Genomic DNA, 18168 nt, shown 5'->3' with positions numbered 1-18168 from the left:
ACTAAAGTGCTTCAAGTGTTGGGAAATTATATGAGAAAGAGCAGAAAGAAGGCTGCCTTACCATACTTCCAATATAAAATTGCCTTTTTGGAAAGTGAGAATATTTTTAGCATGAGAGCTTTGAGCTTTGTAGGTCCTATTCCTAATGAAACCAGTAAAGTCCCAGCATGCTCTTATGGTTCAACATACTTTCTCTACTGTAGCACTAATCACATATTTTTAGTATTACTTGTTTGATTACCATCTTTCCCAGTAAACTATAACAAATACCTGTTGATTTTACCGCAAAAAGAACAACCATTGTGTCTTAGTTCATTTTGTGTTGCTATAACAGAATATCACAGACTAGATAATTTATAATAAACAGAAATTTCTTGGTTCACAGTCCTGGAGGCTGGAAAGTCCAAATATTGAGGTGCTACATCTTGTGAAGACCTTGCTGCATCATCCCATGATGAAAGGCAGAAGGGCAAAGAGAGGGCGCAAGAGAGATGAATCCACTTCCAAGATAAAAACATTAACCCATTCATGAAGGCAGTGCCCCCATGACCCAAACACTTCCTTTTAGGCCCCGCCTCCCAACACTACTGCACTGGGGATCAAGTTTCCAACATTTGAACTTTGGAAGACACATTCAAACCATAACACATTGTCATGACCAAAGAAAACTCTGTGTCCTGAAACCAGCAGCTTGTGATTCACCATGTCCAAATTTAGATACTCTTAGGTATGACTATATTTAATCAGTTCATTACGTGATTGTCACCTTTATCAGTCTTGTAGGTGGCATGCCTTGGAGCTGTAATACGAACCCCATCCAAAGACTCAATCTTTGAGAACTTGGAAATAAGGGCATATCTGCTTTTTGAAAGTTAAAATTTCAGAAAGTTAAGCACAGACTAGATAAAATTGGAGAGATTAAAACTCTTTTTGAAAACAGGCACTCCCTGGTTAGGGCAAGACTTACTTGAAAGTAAGAAACGTGCCTCTGAGAAGGAGATATATTCCTATACTATGAAAACATAGAAAAAGTGAGATCACTAATGCAAAAGTGAGCATTGGCCATTTTAAGCACTGGATGAAGAGAGGAAATCTTATCCAACAACTATCCAATATGGTGGGTACCACTGTCAAGATCAATCTTATTGTGCATGTGGCTCTTTCAGGTTATGTGAGTTGGATACTACCAAACACATCTCTAACCTCCATCGTCATTTGGTGCCCTTCCAAGTACAGGAGAGATTTAATGCAGTTGCCCTCAGGGAGACCAAGTAGGATAGATGTGCCAGTAAAGTTTGTCCCTCAACATAATGACCATATTATTTTCAATGTGAGCTCATAAATTATTATTTTTGGGCTTATGTGACTTTTTGAGGTTGGTAAATGTAAGTCCTACTCTGAGAAGTGAAGTTCTCCTCCATGCACCAACACGTCAGATTCCTCAGTCTGCAAGGCTAAGGGTGTGTCTCATGGATCCTTGGAAAGTCATAAGTTCTTCTGGCACCACCTCTACATCATTGTATGCTTTTTGCTATAATCACCTATAAATCCATTAACTTGAAACTGTTATTATCATCAAGGAAATAATTACAATAAACTATATAGTAAGGCATGACACCAATAATAATTATTGCCTGTGTGTTATTCTGCAACTCCAACATTTAATTTTGCAACCAAATGCTCTCAGTAGCCAGCCACTTAGGAGCACTAGATATGCTGTTATAGGTGCAAAACCTCATTCCGACTTTTATCAGTTGTGTGACTTTGGGCAAGTGATCTAACATTTATGAGTGTCAGTTTCTCCCTCTGAAAAATGGAGGCAATAAGACTCAGCTGTCAGGATTATTGTCAGGAATAAATGAATTCTTACCATGCAGCAAGTATTTATATCAGGATAAGACTGATTATCCCAAACCCACGTTATGCACTCTTTAGCTATGTGCTTTAGGAATACCACTCCAGTAGAAGATATATTTCAGTATTTCATTTCTTATATGCCTAACATGAAGGAAAGAAAAGGACTCCACTACCTTAAAATTAGGAACTTGTAAGTTTCTTTGAGTTTATCAGAAAAACCCTTAACAGCTTTTCAACAGTAACTGTGGGTTTCATTGTAATTTATCTTTCTGTCAAGATTCCATGACCGAAGTACTCTGCATTTGAAATTGAAGTTTTCTAAGAATATCTCTGGAATATCTTCATTTAAAAGTGATTCCTTTACAGTTTGCTCCGGGGACCTAAAAAGAATGTTTACTTAGGAAATGACCTGAGTGATTCATCCTACATTTATTATAGAAAGGGAGACTGTGGCAGAAAGAACTGGCTGCTATTTCCTCCCTCCAACGCTGGCTGTAAGGAGGTGATTGGAGGTCCTTGTAGAATATCTTTTATTTCAACCACACTGTTGCTTGTCCTTGTCTTTGATGGAGCACATGAGTAAAAATAAATAAGAATATAGATATTTAGGCTGGGCACAGTGGCTCACACCTGTAATCCCAGCACTTTGGGAGGCTGAGGCGGGTGGATCACCTGAGGTCAGGAGTTCAAGACCAGCCTGACTAACAGGGTGAAACCCTGTCTCTACTAAAAAAAGTTAGCCAGGTGTGGTGGCGGGCGTCTGTAATGTCAGTTACTCAGGAGGCTGAGGCGGAGAATTGCTTGAATGCGGGAGGCAGAGGTTGCAGTGAGATGAGATCACACCATTGCACTCCAGCCTAGATGACAGAGTGAAATTTTGTTTCAAAAGAGAAAAAAACAAAACAAAAAAAAAGGATGTGGATGCTTAAAGGATTTGTTTAATAGATACATGTTGAACTCTGTATACTAAAGACATGACTTTTCCCCCAGCATCCAGTGAACATTTATAAAGATGAATAATATATTAGAGCACAAAACAACATGTCAATTAATTCTTCAAAGCAGAAATCATATGTACCATATTTTCTGACTATAGTGCACAATGGTTTAATTAATACACACTAAAAATCAAATAAAAAATAAAAACTGTAACGAAAGATAATTTATAAGTGAATGAAAATAGAATCAGCTAACTAATGTGGTCAAAGCTGAACTCAGAGGAAAATTTATAACCTTGGATGAGTTTTATTACCCAAATAAAGAGTAAAAGTAAATAAACTAAGCACATAATTTTCAAAAAGCTGATAAAAACAAAGATAGACAAAGAAAAATTTTACCATGTATAGAAAAAGATGGATTCAGGCAATAACTTGAAAACCTGAGTAAATAATGCCAGTGGAGGAATTCTAAAGATGATCCACGATCTTGGAAACAGGTCTTGTATTTTTCCTGGGTGTGTTTCCAGGACTTTAGTATGTCCTGACTTCCATGAAGACACGGAGGATGTTCAATATTTGTGTAAGCTTTACAATGAGCTGATAAAAAACCCTGCCATCTTTTCATTTGCAAAAGGGTACTGTTAAAATAAATGGCTATTATCTTATTAAAATTTCAAAGTATTGATAAATTTGTATTATCCACAGGAAGATTAAAGACTATTTAAAACTTCTCATTGGAATCTAACAAAAAATATGTTCTAAGGGTCAAAACACCAGGTGTTGTATGAAACACACAACAGAGTGGCAACTTAGCAAAACCTAGGAGATAGTTACAGGATGTCATTAAACTAGTTTTAATTTTCTGTCCGAGTTATTTTATTTTTATTTTTTATTTTTTTTGAGACAGAGTCTTCTCGCTCTGTAGCCCAGGCTGGAGTGCAGTGGCGCGATCTCGGCTTACTGCAAGCTCCGCCTCCCGGGTTTAAGCCATTCTCCTGCCTCAGCCTCCCCAGTAGCTGGGACTACAGGCGCCCGCCACCTCGCCCGGCTAATTTTTTGCATTTTTAGTAGAGACGGAGTTTCACCGTGTTAGCCAGGACTGTCTCCATCTCCTGACCTCGTGATCTGCCCGCCTTGGCCTCCCAAAGTGCTGGGATTACAGGTGTGAGCCACCGCCCCCGGCTCTGTTCGAGTTATTTTTAAGTGTTTCTGTTTTGTGATAAATTTGTGGAGCACACCTGCTCACTCAGTTTCCTGGGGATGCTATTTTGGGCAATGATGAATTTTCTTTTATGCCCAGATTTATACAGCCTATTCCCTGCTGGTATTTGCTACAGCTATCAGTGTGATAAAGCTACTTTCTCTGGAGTTTTTCACTCTTGGAGTATACAGGTTCCCACTTTAGTTTATTCTCCTACCAACTCAGATCCCAGAGTAGATCATCTTCATTCTTATCATTATGATTGTGTGCTTTTGCCCTTCGTAAGTATTTCAGTGAGATGTAGGAAGACGGGATAGTAGAAGCATAGGGGCTATTGGGTGATCTGATATGAGAATTCTTTACTGCAGAATTTCCCAAACTATGTTCCTTGGAATGTTGTTTTAGGAGAGGCTAATAGGTGATCCACAGTTTTAAATTTCCTTTTTGGAGATTTACCATGAGAATTAGCAAATTAAAGGTTCTGAGAAGTCCTGAGTAAAGAAGTCAAGTTCACTTTATTTAAATCTCAGCTTTTTTCTCCCACACACCACTTTTTCACAGCTGCATTTCTGACTGGACCTGGCTGTAGGCTGAGGCTGGCCAGTAGATTTCCTTCTTGGCTCTCTCCTCCTTGGAGTAGCCAGTTTCCTGGACAACTGGCTCTTTTGCCTTTTAACAGTACTTGGCACCAAGGTGTTGTGATCTTCCCACTGGTTTTATTTTTCTCTCTTTAGTAGCAAAGAAGACTAACTCTAATAGATCCTACCATGTTCTACTCCACTACCTACTCTAAATATGCCACCCAAATGCTGGACTCTTCCTCTTCATGGGAGTGAATGAGAATGAGTGTATGGGTGGTCATGGTGGTGGTGGTGTGTGTTGTGTAGTTAGGAAGGAAAAGTGGTCTGTGAAATCAACCATCTGTGAAATCTAGCCATCTGGACTTCTAACTTTCTGTGAAATCTAGCCATCTGGATATCTACACATGGGCTCTCTTTGTAGCCCTGCTGCCCACGTGAAAGGTGCTGTAGATGTCTGCTAGTGATGGGAGGTAAAGGGAGTTCTATTCTCCACTTTCTGGAGCCCTGAGGAAGGCACACTCAGTTCTTCATTTCAAATTTACTATAATAGAAGTAAAATCTTACAGCACTGGTGATGAAGTATAGAGCATATCTTCCTGGTGCAGCTAGGAATGTACCATCCCTTGGCTGTAGGCAAGGGCAGGAGGTAAGGGGGTACAAGGCTGTTTTCGTACACTACAAAGCATATCCTTCAGGTCCCCTTTTCATTCTTCATATGGACACTTCCCCTCCTTCCCTGTCTCCTCACCAGAGTATCTCCTGAGGTCTTCATCTCTTCTTCACTCAAAAACTATGGTCCTTCTTTTAGCCATTTTCTGAATCTTGCAAACCTTTAAGACTTTGGCAGGCCATAGCTATCCTTGTGCTTGTAATTTCTGCAGACAGGCAGGAGAAGAAAAGTTGTAGCTCCTAAAATCTGTGTTTGTGTAAGCATTCATGAAAATCTATATTATGAGAAACATCTTGCTTTTTCCCTTATGTCTGGATGACTCCAGATCTTTAGGGAATACTAGATATCTTGTATTTGGAGGGGTAATTGCCTGCTAGCACTTGATGTTTGCAACACTTTTGGGCCTCATTGTGCAGAGAGAGCATTTTTCTCTTCTAACAAACTCAAATTTTGTAATTTGACTCAAATTACAAAACCCCTGCTTCTGTTATCTGTTTCTGTATAACAAATCACTCCAAAACTTAGTGACTTAAAAAATCCCTAAATAGTTATCTTGCTCATAAATCTGTAACTTGGGCAGGGCTCAGCAGGGACGATTCATCTCTGCTCTGTGATGTCTGCCACCTCAGGTGATGAAATATGTAGTCTTTCCACTGGGTCTTTCCTGCATGGTGGCCTCGGGGTAGTTGAAATTCTTATGGTATCTGAAGGTTCTAATAGTGAATGTTCCAAGAGATGAAGGCTAAAGCTGCTTTTAAAAGTTAACCTCAGATGCAATCATAGTAATGGGGTCATTACTATGTTTTGAGTATGGTTTGTCCCCTCCGAAACTCATGTTGAAATTTGATTGCCATTGTGGCTATATTGGGAGGTGGGGCTGAATGAGAGGTGTTTGGGTCATGGGGAGAATCCGTCATGAATAGATAATGCTGTCCCACGGGTGTGAGTGAGTTCTTGCTCTCTTGGGACTGGGTTTGTTACTTCACGAGTGAGTTGTTAAAAATCAAAGCTGCTCCTTGTGTTTGGTTTCTCTCTATATGCCTGCTTTCTATTCTGCTTCTCTGCCATACTATGATACAGCATATGGCCATCGTCAGAAGCCAAGTAAATGCCAGCACTATGCTTCTTGGACTTCCTAGCCTCTAGAATTGTCAGCTAAATAAATCTCTTTTCTTGATAAATTAACCAGTCTTAGATATTCTGTTACAGAAACAGAAAATAGAGTAAGACAGCTTTGTAGTACTACTTCTGCTGTATTCAATTGGCCACATAAGACCAGACCTGATTCAGTGTGGGAAGGGACTACACAAAGGAATGAATATGAGGAGGTAGGATCTTTGGGAGACTACCTTGGAGGCTAGATACCACATCTTCTTTCTATTCAACTGTAAAAGGCAAACTGATTTTTAAGATTCATCTTAATTAAACATGCATATGATGTGACATCACTGTACCAAAAAGTCAGTGGGTATCACAACAGAAAGAAGAGATCAGGACACATGTTTCTGATGCTCCTTTCCACTGTATTGTTTTTATTAAATGGAATACTGAATTAGAGGCAAAGAGCATTTGTACTAGGCATCCAATTTTACAGAAAGGCAGTCATATGATCTACCCTGGCTCTCAAAGAATCCATCTTGCCATTGTATACCTGGTTTTGCATGTGGCATCAGAGAGGGAGAAAATTCTGGATGCTGGCTTTAAGATAAGAGTAAGGCATCCAAACTTCTGTGAAACCAGCAGCCATCCCCTCTCAGTTCCCAGCTTCACACTGAGTAGGAACAAAATAAATAAATGGAGACTAATGATGCTTTGGTTTGGGAAATAATGCTTACATGCATAGGATGCATCCACTTAAGTCTTTTAAAAACCATTGTTCTAATGATTTTATTGCTCTGTAACAAAATAATCAAACTGACATTGATTCCAAGGTGATTGTGAATTGAAGTTTAACCATATTAATGACTAATAGGATGGAAGTTTGAGTGCTAGCAGGCTTGAGTAGGAAGGCATCACAGTATATTGCATTCTTGTAAACATTAGTACAAGTACAGAGTAATAGAGATTCCCCTAGATGATGCTAATTGGGCCCCTAGTTCCTCTACTTTCAGAAGGATGAAGCATTAGGATTATTTTCCATTTTACATCTGCTAGGGTATAACATACTGCCCTAAAGAAGAATGGATTCCAATTTGGCTACATTTCTTCCAAGATGCTGTTGTTGATTCCCCTTCATGTTCCTAGTTCCCGCAAGGTAGGTTCAACCTCCAAAGTGGAGTCCTATAGGACAGCATGAAGGAAAAATGCTGCCTCCAATAGAGAGGATGTAAAATGAAAGTGTAGACTTTTTGTTATAGTCTCTTCCCTAGGTCCATCGCCCTCAAGCAGGGGTTTCATAACTGAAAGGGCTGTATAATCTTCAATAAGTAAGAACTCTCTGCCCCACCTTTCCCCACTTCTCCCCACTGTATCTATGTCTTGTATCCTGCTCTGTTACCCAGGCCAGTACCTAGAACAACAGGAAGGATGGTTTGTCATCAGTCTTTAGGCAGGTCAGGTCTTTGGAGGTGATGCCATGTCAACATAGCCCTCACATCTAATGCACACCACCAGATGTACTCAGAGGACTGAAGAGAAAGAAAGAACAAGCTGGACACTCTGGACAGCACAATCACAAAGAGGGGGAGCCTGGGGAGCACTGGAATGCTGGGGGCTGGGAAGCAGGCCTTTCTGATGCTTTGCACAGAGATTGCTTGGGGCCTGAAATGTGATGACACTGACTGACCAGTACTGGTGACATAGGTCTGGAACCAGAAGAATACTTGGCTACATGGATCTGAATCTTGCACTGGGCTACCCTGCAAACTGGAGCACACTCCAGTGTGTTAACTTACACCACACAGACAGGAAAGGAGTGGGATCCTGGGGGACAGCTGTGGTTTATAGTCCTACTGCTGCTGCCAAGCATGGCATCTGGCTCTGCCTGCTGACTCTCCCAGCCTCGTCCCCATCTGGGGAGGCCTGGATATGCTGTGCAGTGGGCCCTCTGTTTTGTGGCTGTTACTCCACAGTCTCAGATACTTGATTCTTGTCTCACTGTTTCCTGGGGGGCAGGGTCAGTGCGGCAGCTCCTCTGGGTTGACGCAGTGTGAGATGAGGCAGAGGCATCACAGCAGAGCTTGCCTACTGCAAACGGAGGAGGAGCCAGCAATCAGATGTTTTCCAGGACATCAAGGGGGATGAGGCCTTTCTTTTTTCCACTGAGGACTCTGATAAAGCCATCTTGCTCTTCTTCAGAACTCACGCAGATCTGAATGCCAAGGAAGAAAAAAAAAAAAAGACTTTACTGTCAGCAAGAAAGAAGTTAGAACCTGCAGCTTGAATCCCTGCTGACTGAGGTTGCAGGAGCAACAAACTGGAAAAGGGAGAGCAGTTTCAGGGTGGGAAATGAGCACAGTGAGAATTTGATAAAAAATTAGGCAAAAACCTAGCTTTGGAATGAGGCCCAGGCATTCAATGTTTTCTGAAATTTAGCTTTATGAATGAGGATCAATAAAATGAGGATTAATAGTACTGTGACCCTCTGAAGAGTCACTGTGAGGGCAGAATGAGATAAGAATGTTTGTCACGGAGCCTAGCATATGGCATGCAATGAGTGCTCAAGACATTATTTAAAGAACCAAAATAATAGCTATCATTCAGCAGACTCCTGTCATGGGCTCAGAATTTTATATGCGTCTCATATAACATCAGGAAGTCAAAGGGAACTATTTCACTCCTGGCCTCAAGCAAATAGATGCTAACAATTCCCATATTCCAAAGTAAGGCCACCTATGCTAGACTTTTAAAAAGGAGTTGATAAACATTCATGTGGATACTCTTGCCGCTCACCACTTATTGGCCACTGAAGGGCATAGAAGGGTGGATGTGCCAGATGAAAATTAGAAGAGGTTTATGAACAGAACTATTGTTGTGTTGTGAGTTTCTCCTACCTCACCTTGTCTTAGGTTGGATTCCCTAGAAACAGAGCCTGATACAGGGATCCTTGTGCAAGTGGCTTATTGAGAAGGTGCTCTCGGGGGGGTGGGAAGTGAGGGATGCAGGATGGGGGCAGGGGAAGGAGCCCAGCAATGAGAGGTTTTCAGCTGGAAAGCAGTCTAGCTTGGTTCCCCTGGGAGCTCTGGAGAATGAATTGCATCACAGAATTGTCTCACTTTGAAGCTAGGGTTTCAGACTTTTGGACCCTATGTCAGTCAGTCATTGGCCATTGGCTGGCCTGTAGCCTGAGGGGCATAACCTTCCAGGAGAGAGGGTCCTGCTGCCTCAAAAGGCCCTCCCTGAGAAGGCAGCTGTGAGTTGTTGGTGGCCAACATAGCAACTGGGAGATGAGTGCACCCATCTGGTGAAAGGGATGTGAGCAAGGCTCCAACAGAAGCCACCACAGTGGGCTCTTCCATCATGTAGAAGAAGGGGCTTGAATAGGACACTCAAAGAGCTTGATTTGTGACTCCTGGAGCTTGGGACATACAATGGACAGGTATCTGACTCATACTTCAGAAATCTACTGTGTGAGAAACTTGACTAGAAAGAGGCTCAGACAGTGAAGTGAAGAAGAGATAATCTGTAAGAGTAGAGGATGTGTTGACTGTTTCATGAAGACCAGATATGGGCCACTGTGAGAGAAGTACCTGGTGGGTCATGTTAGGTCCCTTGACATGACTTCAAAAGGGATGGATTACTTGATTTTCAAAAGCTGAGCTGTGCAGCTTTTTTGTCATATGTTTGGTAACAAATCTGCACTTTCTGCACATGTATCCCAGAACTTAGAGTATAAAATAAATAAATAAATACATGCCCAACATAGTACCAGGTGACCTAGGTGATACAAAAGGAGCACAAAACATAGTTTTTGCCCTCAGAATAATGGGGTCTAATCAGAATGGAAAATTATACTTCCATAAAAAAAATAAAATAAATGAATAAATGCTGACACCTGGCTGGGCACAGTGGCTCATGTCTCTAATTCCAGCAATTTGGGAGGCTGAGATGGGCAGATCACTTGAAGTCAGGAGTTCATGACCAGCCTGTCCAATGTCATGAAACCCTGTCTCTACTGAAAATACAAAAATTAGCTGGGCGTGATGGTGCATGCCTGTAATCCCAGCTACCAAGGAAGCCAAGGCAGGAGAATCACTTGAACCTTGGAGGCAGAGTTGCAGTGAGCCGAGATCACGCCACTGTACTCCAGCCTGGGTGGCAAAGCTGAGACCTGCCATTGCCCATGCCAGTAATACTGAAGGGGGGAGGCTCCAGTGATGAGCAGGGAGTATGTCTTGAAAGAACACACAAAAGTGCCTTGAGAGGAGGACTTACCTTTACAATTTGCCAAAGAGTGTGTTTTCTCACCTATTTCTATGTGTCAAAATTCAACAACCCTTGATATAAGTCCTACCAGTCAGCATCGATAAAAATATAAACACCTGCCCTTTGAGTAGGCTGGTTCTAGGTGAACCATGAACCATGAAAATGTGTTGAATTTAAATATTGAAATTAAAAAATCAAACTTGAAAACAATTTATTGACATATACACACAAGGATGCTGTATTGTCATGATGTGGAAGAGTGGGCAAGGAGTCAGAACATTGAAATTCTGGCCAGAGCTAAGAGCCTTACACCATTACTCCATGCCTTAGAACAAACAAAAACCGGACTGACCCAAAAAATGTCTTTTGGGTCATTTTCAGAGAATTTCATCATCTCTGCAAAGAGTAAATTTCAGTTCTTGGAGCAAAAAAACCAACGAGGTTCAAATGTGTGCCTGTATATAAGATAGACTTCTGCTTTTTTCTCTTCTCTTTCAAGGTTTTTATGTAGAAGAGAAGCATTGCTTGATAGAGGCTGTGGAAGAGTTGTTCGGAAGTGTCTCTGAAATAGGAAGCCAAGAAGCACAATGGTTCATACTTTGTTGAATGCACTGGCTTATTTTCAACCTTTCAGTTTGGCATCCATAAAGTGCTTTGATTTTGGGAGACCTTTGTAAGGATGAGAAAGTTTGAAGATGATGAGTACAAACGACTGAACACAGGCTTCAGTAGCTTTGACTCTATCCAGAAATGAGGGATCCAGAATTTAAAATTCTGATGGTAAATACATAACCTCTCAGCCTTGAGGATCTACCATTTTAGGAAACAATGGCAGAGCCTGAAACATTTCCATTCATTTAGAGGCAGAATGGAAACATCTTCCCAGAAGATTAGTTATGGGTGGAAGAGTGGAAAGTGAGGACAGAGGAACTCTTTTGGTTTGGAGGGCCATAAATAGAGGGTGAACAACTAGTCTTGGTTTCCTCAGGACTTTCTCAGTTTTAGCACTGAAAGTCCCAAGTCCTCCAAAACCCTTCAATTCCAAACTGTAATTGAACAGTTGATCTCCCTAGCAGAAATATTTTACTCACCAGGTCCAGTTAGAGATATTTTTGTTGCCTAAGGATCCTCAGTTCCCTGCTTTCCTTATTTATTCACTCATTCAACAACTCTTTATTGAGTACCTACTACGTGTTAGATACCATTACAAATGGTGGGAACTAGTGCAATACAAGACAGACAGATCCCTGACAGAGCTTTCTGGGTACAGCTGTCCCAGCTGAAATTTATTGAGACATCAAAAACGTGGTAAGTGCAAGGGTTGTGGCTGTTTTGATGGCTGATTGTCCTGTGGGCAACATTTAGTAATCTGACTGACAACATAAAACAATTTTTTTTTGCACAACCTAATGAATGAAGAGAAAAGTACCAATGGAAATACTTATGGAAACCTGATCTAGCCAATGGGGTAAGAAATACCTCCTTGAAAAAGTGACATTTAAAGAAAAAAGAAAAAGGTGTGGGAAGGAGGAAAACAAGACTAGAATAAAAACAAATTCCAGCACCAAGAGATTGTGACACTTTGAAGTAATGGAAAAAATTGAGTGGACCAGAACAGAGAGATGGAGGGAACAGCGGGTGTAAGATGAAGCCACAAAATCTGTCAGAGCCTAAAGTGTGCAGGAAATGGAAGCCATGCTAAACTCCGCTAAGACCTTTGGCTGACCTTCTGACCTATCTCATGGACTAGAATTGGGCCACAAGTAAACCACTGAAATAATCACCGACAAGGAGAATGGGATCAATTCAGTTAGCACTGCCTGAGTCATTTAAGGTATAGGTGGACAACAGAACAAAACTCAGGGCTCTGCAGCATGGGAAAAGGGCAAACACGACTGTTGGTATTAACCACAAGGGTGTTGAAAGGTTTTAATTGGAGGAATGAGGTGGTCAGATTTATTTAAAACAATTATTTCTGTTTTCCTTTCCCCTCCTCTCTCTTCCCTTCCCTTTCCCTCTTCTCCTCTCCCCTCCCCTTCCCTTTCCCTCTTCTCCTCTCCCCTCCCCTTGACTTTCCTCCTTTCCCTTCCTATCGTCATCTGTCCTCTTTTTTTTTCTCTTGCCACCCATTCTCTCTCCATCATTCCTCCCTCTCTAACCTAAAGAGACTTCCTGAAAGCTGGACAAATTTTCTTCCCATAGTGATAAATCCTGACCTGACCAGTCAGCTTGCTGACATGAGCATCATGTATGCAGCAGTGGTAAGCTTGATGTCCCAACACCGAGGCAGGCACAGCATATGCAGAGCAGAGGCACCCCACATACACAGCAATCCATCTCCAGCCAGCCTAGCACATACCTAAGCATGTAGGCCAGGCTATGGCCAGCTCCTCAGCATCTCTCAGAAACTTTGCTTTCCTAGTATGGGACACGGGCAATTTATGGTCTTCTGGATTTGAATGACTTACTCAATTTCTTCCCAATCTCATTCTCCAGAGCCTAGACTCTTTAATGGCTTGCAAGTCCTTGATGTGGAGTTAAATGTTAACATTCAGTGTTCAATCTTTGACATTTTAGACTTCTGATCACGTATCATGTTCTCTACTTTGGTTTTTGCATTTGGTGGAAACTGAGCTGGACTCAGACTAATTCACTCATCATTTCAGCTGGGCAACCTTAGTTCTGCATCAATCACTCACTGTGCTAGGATAACTAAAACCTTGAGGCAAACACTGATGATTGGTACTTATGGTCATTTCTGTCGTTTTCCCACGAGGCAGAGTCCTACCTTTCATTCTATTGCCCATCCCTATCCTATGTAACTTAGGTAAATTTAATTGATCCAAGTCCTGTTTCTATCCTCCTTGTTAGTGATTCTTAGTGGTTTACGTAGAACTTAGTTGTAGCCAATGAAGCAAGATGAAATATCTGCTAGGGAAGTTCTGGGAAAGGTTCCCCCCAGCACTATTAAAAGAGATGCCTTAGGAAGAAAATTTTTGTCTGGAAGGATTCCTGGAGTGGCTGCAGCCATCTGTGACCACTAGGGGACGTAGTCACCATTTCAAGGATGGCTTAGCAGAAATGTGGAAGAATTTTGTTCTCTGATCAGGGGATCAAGCCACTGAATTATCAACCCAAGAACTTACCTCTCAGACTCTTTATTATAGGAATAAAATAGACCCTTCGAGGTTGAGTTTGAGTTTTGTAACTTGAGATGTTTATTCATTTGCTATTACTGTTGTAACAAATCACCACAAACTTAGAGAAGCCTTAAACAACACCATTTATTGTATCACAGTTCTGTAGGTCTAGAGGACTTGGCTAGTTTTCTCTGCTCTGGGTTGTATAAGGCCAAAATCAAGGAGTCAAAAGGGCTCTATTCCATTCTTTCTTTGCTTTTTCTCCAGGGGAGTATTTAATTTTAGGCTCATTTAGGTTGATGCTGAGTTCACCTCCCTGTGACTGGAGGACTGGGATGCCTGTTTCCAGCTTCTAGAGACCACCCTCATCCTCTGGCTTGTGGTCTCCTTTCTCCATCTTCATATCCAATAATAGTAGGCTGAGTCTTTCTCATACTTTATCTCTCTTTGACTTACACTTTTACTTCATTTCTCATCTGTCCTCTTCTGTTGCATCTCCCTGACGCTAGCCAGACACATTTCTCTGTTCTTAAGGGCTCAAGTGATTAGATTAGGCCCACCTAGACAATCTAGGGTATCTCCCCATCTCAGGGCCCATAACCTTCATCACATCTGCAAAGCCCCTTTTGTGTAAAAGCTGGATTTGTTTCCTATTGCTGCTACAATAAATTACCCCAAATTTTGTGGCTTATAACAACACACATTTTTTATCTTACAATTCTAGAGTTCAGAAGTCCTAAGAACAAGGTGCTGGCAGGGCTGCACTCTTTCTAGAAGCTCCAAGAAAGAATCTGTTTCCTTGTCTTTTCCAGCTCTAGAAGTCATCACCTATATTCCTTGGCTCATGGCTCCTTCCTTCACCTTCAAGGCCAGGAGCATAGCATCTTCAAATCTCTCTCTCTCTGACCTCAGCTTCCATCATCACATCTCCTTCTCTGACTCTGGCCCTCTTGTCTCCCTCTTCTAAGGATCTCTGTGATTATACTGGGCTCACCCTGTTAATCCAGATAATCTACTGGTCACAAAATCTTTAACTTAATCACATTTACAAAGTTCCTTTTGTCATATAAAGTAACATATTCAAAGTTTTGGAGATTAGGACCTGGGCATCTTTGGGTTATCCTGCCTACCACAGGATAAAAGGACCAAGACTATAACAATAAAACATTTTAAAACTTGCAGAAAATATGCACATATGTCTCAGAGTTATCATTTCAGACATACTGAATGCAGTAGGTTGAAGGAAGACTTGGCCTCAGTGTTATAAGGAGAACATATCTTGAGGTAAAGAGATGATGCAATGAGATGCAAAGAAAACATGCTGTATAGCACAGGCATAGATTCATCCTAAATGCCCATCAATGGTAGACTGGATAAACAAAATATATGTACCCCAAATTTGGGGTATGTATACACCATGGCATACTAAGCAGCCATAAAACAACAAGATCATATTCTTTGCAGGGACGTGGATGGAGCTGTAGGCCATTATCCTTAGCAAACTAACACAGGAACAGAAAACCAAATACCGCATGTTCTCACTTGTAAGTTGGAGCTAAATGATGAGGACACATGGACACACATGGGGGAGTAACACACACTGGGACCTTTTGGGGGGTGAAGGGTGTGAGGATGGAGGGGATCAGAAAAAGTAACTAATGGGTGCTAGGCTTAATACCTAGGTGAGGAAATAAACTGTACAACACATCCCCAGGACACAAGTTTACCTATATAGCAAACCTGCACTGTACCCCTGAACTTAAAAGTTAAAGAAAAGAAAATATGCTGTAGAAGAAAGGGGCTGACTGAGAAGAAAAGTCTACAAAGAAATAAATACTAAACTAACATGTATTAGAAACAATGAAAGAGGCCGGGCGCGGTGGCTCAAGCCTGTAATCCCAGCACTTTGGGAGGCCGAGACGGGTGGATCACGAGGTCAGGAGATCGAGACCATCCTGGCTAACACGGTGAAACCCCGTCTCTACTAAAAAATACAAAAAACTAGCCGGGCGAGGTGGCGGGCGCCTGTAGTCCCAGCTACTCGGGAGGCTGAGGCAGGAGAATGGCGTAAACCCGGGAGGCGGAGCTTGCAGTGAGCCGAGATTGCGCCGCTGCACTCCAGCCTGGGTGACAGAGCGAGACTCCGTCTCAAAAAAAAAAAAAAAAAGAAACAATGAAAGACTGAATTGAAAGTTCAGAAAATCAAAGTGAAGTGAGAACTATCTTGAAACAGTCTCGGGAAGAATTAGAGAGAGATAAAGAAGTGTAAAATAATAAAGACATTCAGACTATAAAGGAAGTATGGTAAACTAGAAATGATCCAACCAAGGAATGATTAAGTTCCTGGAGAAAGAGGCATTGAGAGCAAAGGACAAATGATAAACTAGAGAAAATATTGGTCACATGTGGTACACCAGATATAAATATTCTTCAAAGGTAGAAAACTTTTTATATAATGTAAGAAAATGGGCAAAGTACATAAACAGATTAGAAAAAAATAAATGCTCTCTCTATATGAGATAAAATGTAAGCCTCTTTAACCATCCAGAAAATGCAGATTAGCATGAAATATTATTAATCTATCAAACTGACATAACAAAAAATAGTAATGTTCAATTCTTGCAAGCATGTGATGATCTAGATATGCTCATGAACAGCTGGTGTGAGCGTAAGTTGGCAAGACCTTTCTGAATGCAGTTTGGCAGTATGCATCAAGAATTGTACAAGTCTTGATCTGTTTTCCTCTAAATTCTAAAGTATACCCTAAGAAAACAATCAGAGTTAGAGACAAATATTTAGCTTCAAAGATGTTCATTGCAGTTATCAATAACAGTTTAAAAAATAAAAATTCTGAATATCCAATAATAGGAGAAACTTAAACACATTCCTGTACATCTAGACTGAAGATTGGCAAACTTTTTCTAGAAAGGGCCAAATACTAAATATTGTAGGCTTTGCAGGCCATCTGGTCTTTATTGCAATGACTCAACTCAGCTGTTCAGTTGTAGCATGAAAGCAGCCGCAGACCATGTATATAGGAATAAATTTAGCTATGTTCCAATAAAACTTTCTTAAAACCTGTGTTTTGGTAAACATTTAATGACTACATTTTTTAAACGTTAGGAAACTAAAGAGGATATGATACCAAAATGTGAATTAAAAGTTTGCCAAGAAATATGCCAAAGTGTTTATGTTGGTAATAATTTATTTGTTGAATTGCTTATGGTCTCTATTTTATCTTTTATATCTCTTAAAAATATTTTCCTTCAAAATTTCTCCAAAATAAATGCCTTCTGGTTTTGTAATAAAAATTTTTTTTCTGTTTTTTTAAAGCTTTGATAGAACACAATACATGAAAATGGTTCTACAGGTACAATAAAACTATGCATGAATTTAAAGATTTTTTTTCAGGAGGATATTTAATGTTCAATCAACTAGAGTAAAATAGACTAAATTCCACATAAATGTTCAATTTATGGACTTAATTAATTTTCCTAAGTATTTTAAAGTCCACTTTTTAGATCAGTATTTTTTGTTTACTTTTTAAAAAATTTTATTTTATTTTATGTTCCAGGATATATGTGCAGGATGTGCAGGTTTGTTAGCTAGGTAAACGTGTGCCATGGTGCTTTGCTGCACCTATCAACCCATCACCTAGGTATTAAGCCCATGTGCATTATTTTATCCTGATGCTCTCCCTCTCACTACTCCATCACACCCTTGCCCCGATAAGCCCTAGTGTGTGTTGTTCCCTCCCTTTTTTCCATGTGTTCTCATTGTTCAGCTCCCATTTAGGACCGAGAACATGCAGTGTTTGGTTTTCTGTTCCTGCATTAGTTTGCTGAGGATAATGGCTTCCAGCTCCATCCGTGTCCCTGCAAACATGATCTTGTTCCTTTTATGGCTGCATAGTATTCTGTGGTATATGTGTACCATATTTTCTTTATTCAGTCTTTCATTGATAGGCATTTGGGCTGATTCCATGTCTTTGTTATTGGGAATAGTGCTGCAATGAACATATGCATGCATTTATCTTTATAATAAAGTGATTTATATTCCTTTGCGTATATATCCAGTAATAGGATTGATGGGTCAAATGGTATTTCTGGTTCTAGGTTTCTGAGAAATTGCCACACTATCTTCCACAATGGTTGAACTAATTTACATTCCCACCAACAGTGTAAAAGCATTTCTATTTCTCCACAGCCTCACCAGCATTTGTTGTTTCTTGACTTTTTAATCATCACCATTCTGACTGGAGTGAGATGGTATCTCTTTGTGGTTTTGATTTGCATTTCTCTAATGATCAGTGATGTTGAGCTTTTCTTCATATATTTGCCAGTCACATAAATATCTTCTTTTGAGAAGTGTTGGTTCATGTCCTTTGCCCACTTTTTACTGGGGTTGTTTTTTTCTT

At 40.6% G+C, this 18168-nt stretch overlaps 1 protein-coding gene across 2 annotated transcripts in view; it reads right to left on the bottom strand.

The window, feature by feature from the left end:
• Positions 1–6749: 6749 nt before the first annotated feature.
• The window catches only part of STAC (SH3 and cysteine rich domain), a 151324-nt gene continuing 139905 nt past the window's right edge, over positions 6750–18168 (bottom strand). For both annotated transcript variants that reach the window (XM_011961577.1, XM_011961578.1), the window contains one exon: positions 6750–8557. In XM_011961577.1, the coding sequence (XP_011816967.1) occupies positions 8459–8557 (99 nt within the window). In that variant the 3' untranslated portion in view covers positions 6750–8458. The remainder of the gene's footprint in view (positions 8558–18168) is intronic.

This window comes from Colobus angolensis, unplaced genomic scaffold (assembly GCF_000951035.1).
Source record: "Colobus angolensis palliatus isolate OR3802 unplaced genomic scaffold, Cang.pa_1.0 Scaffold56, whole genome shotgun sequence".
Lineage (NCBI taxonomy): Eukaryota > Metazoa > Chordata > Mammalia > Primates > Cercopithecidae > Colobus > Colobus angolensis.
Note: the sequence above shows the minus strand (reverse complement) of the source record. Positions and strands in the feature narration are given on the sequence as shown.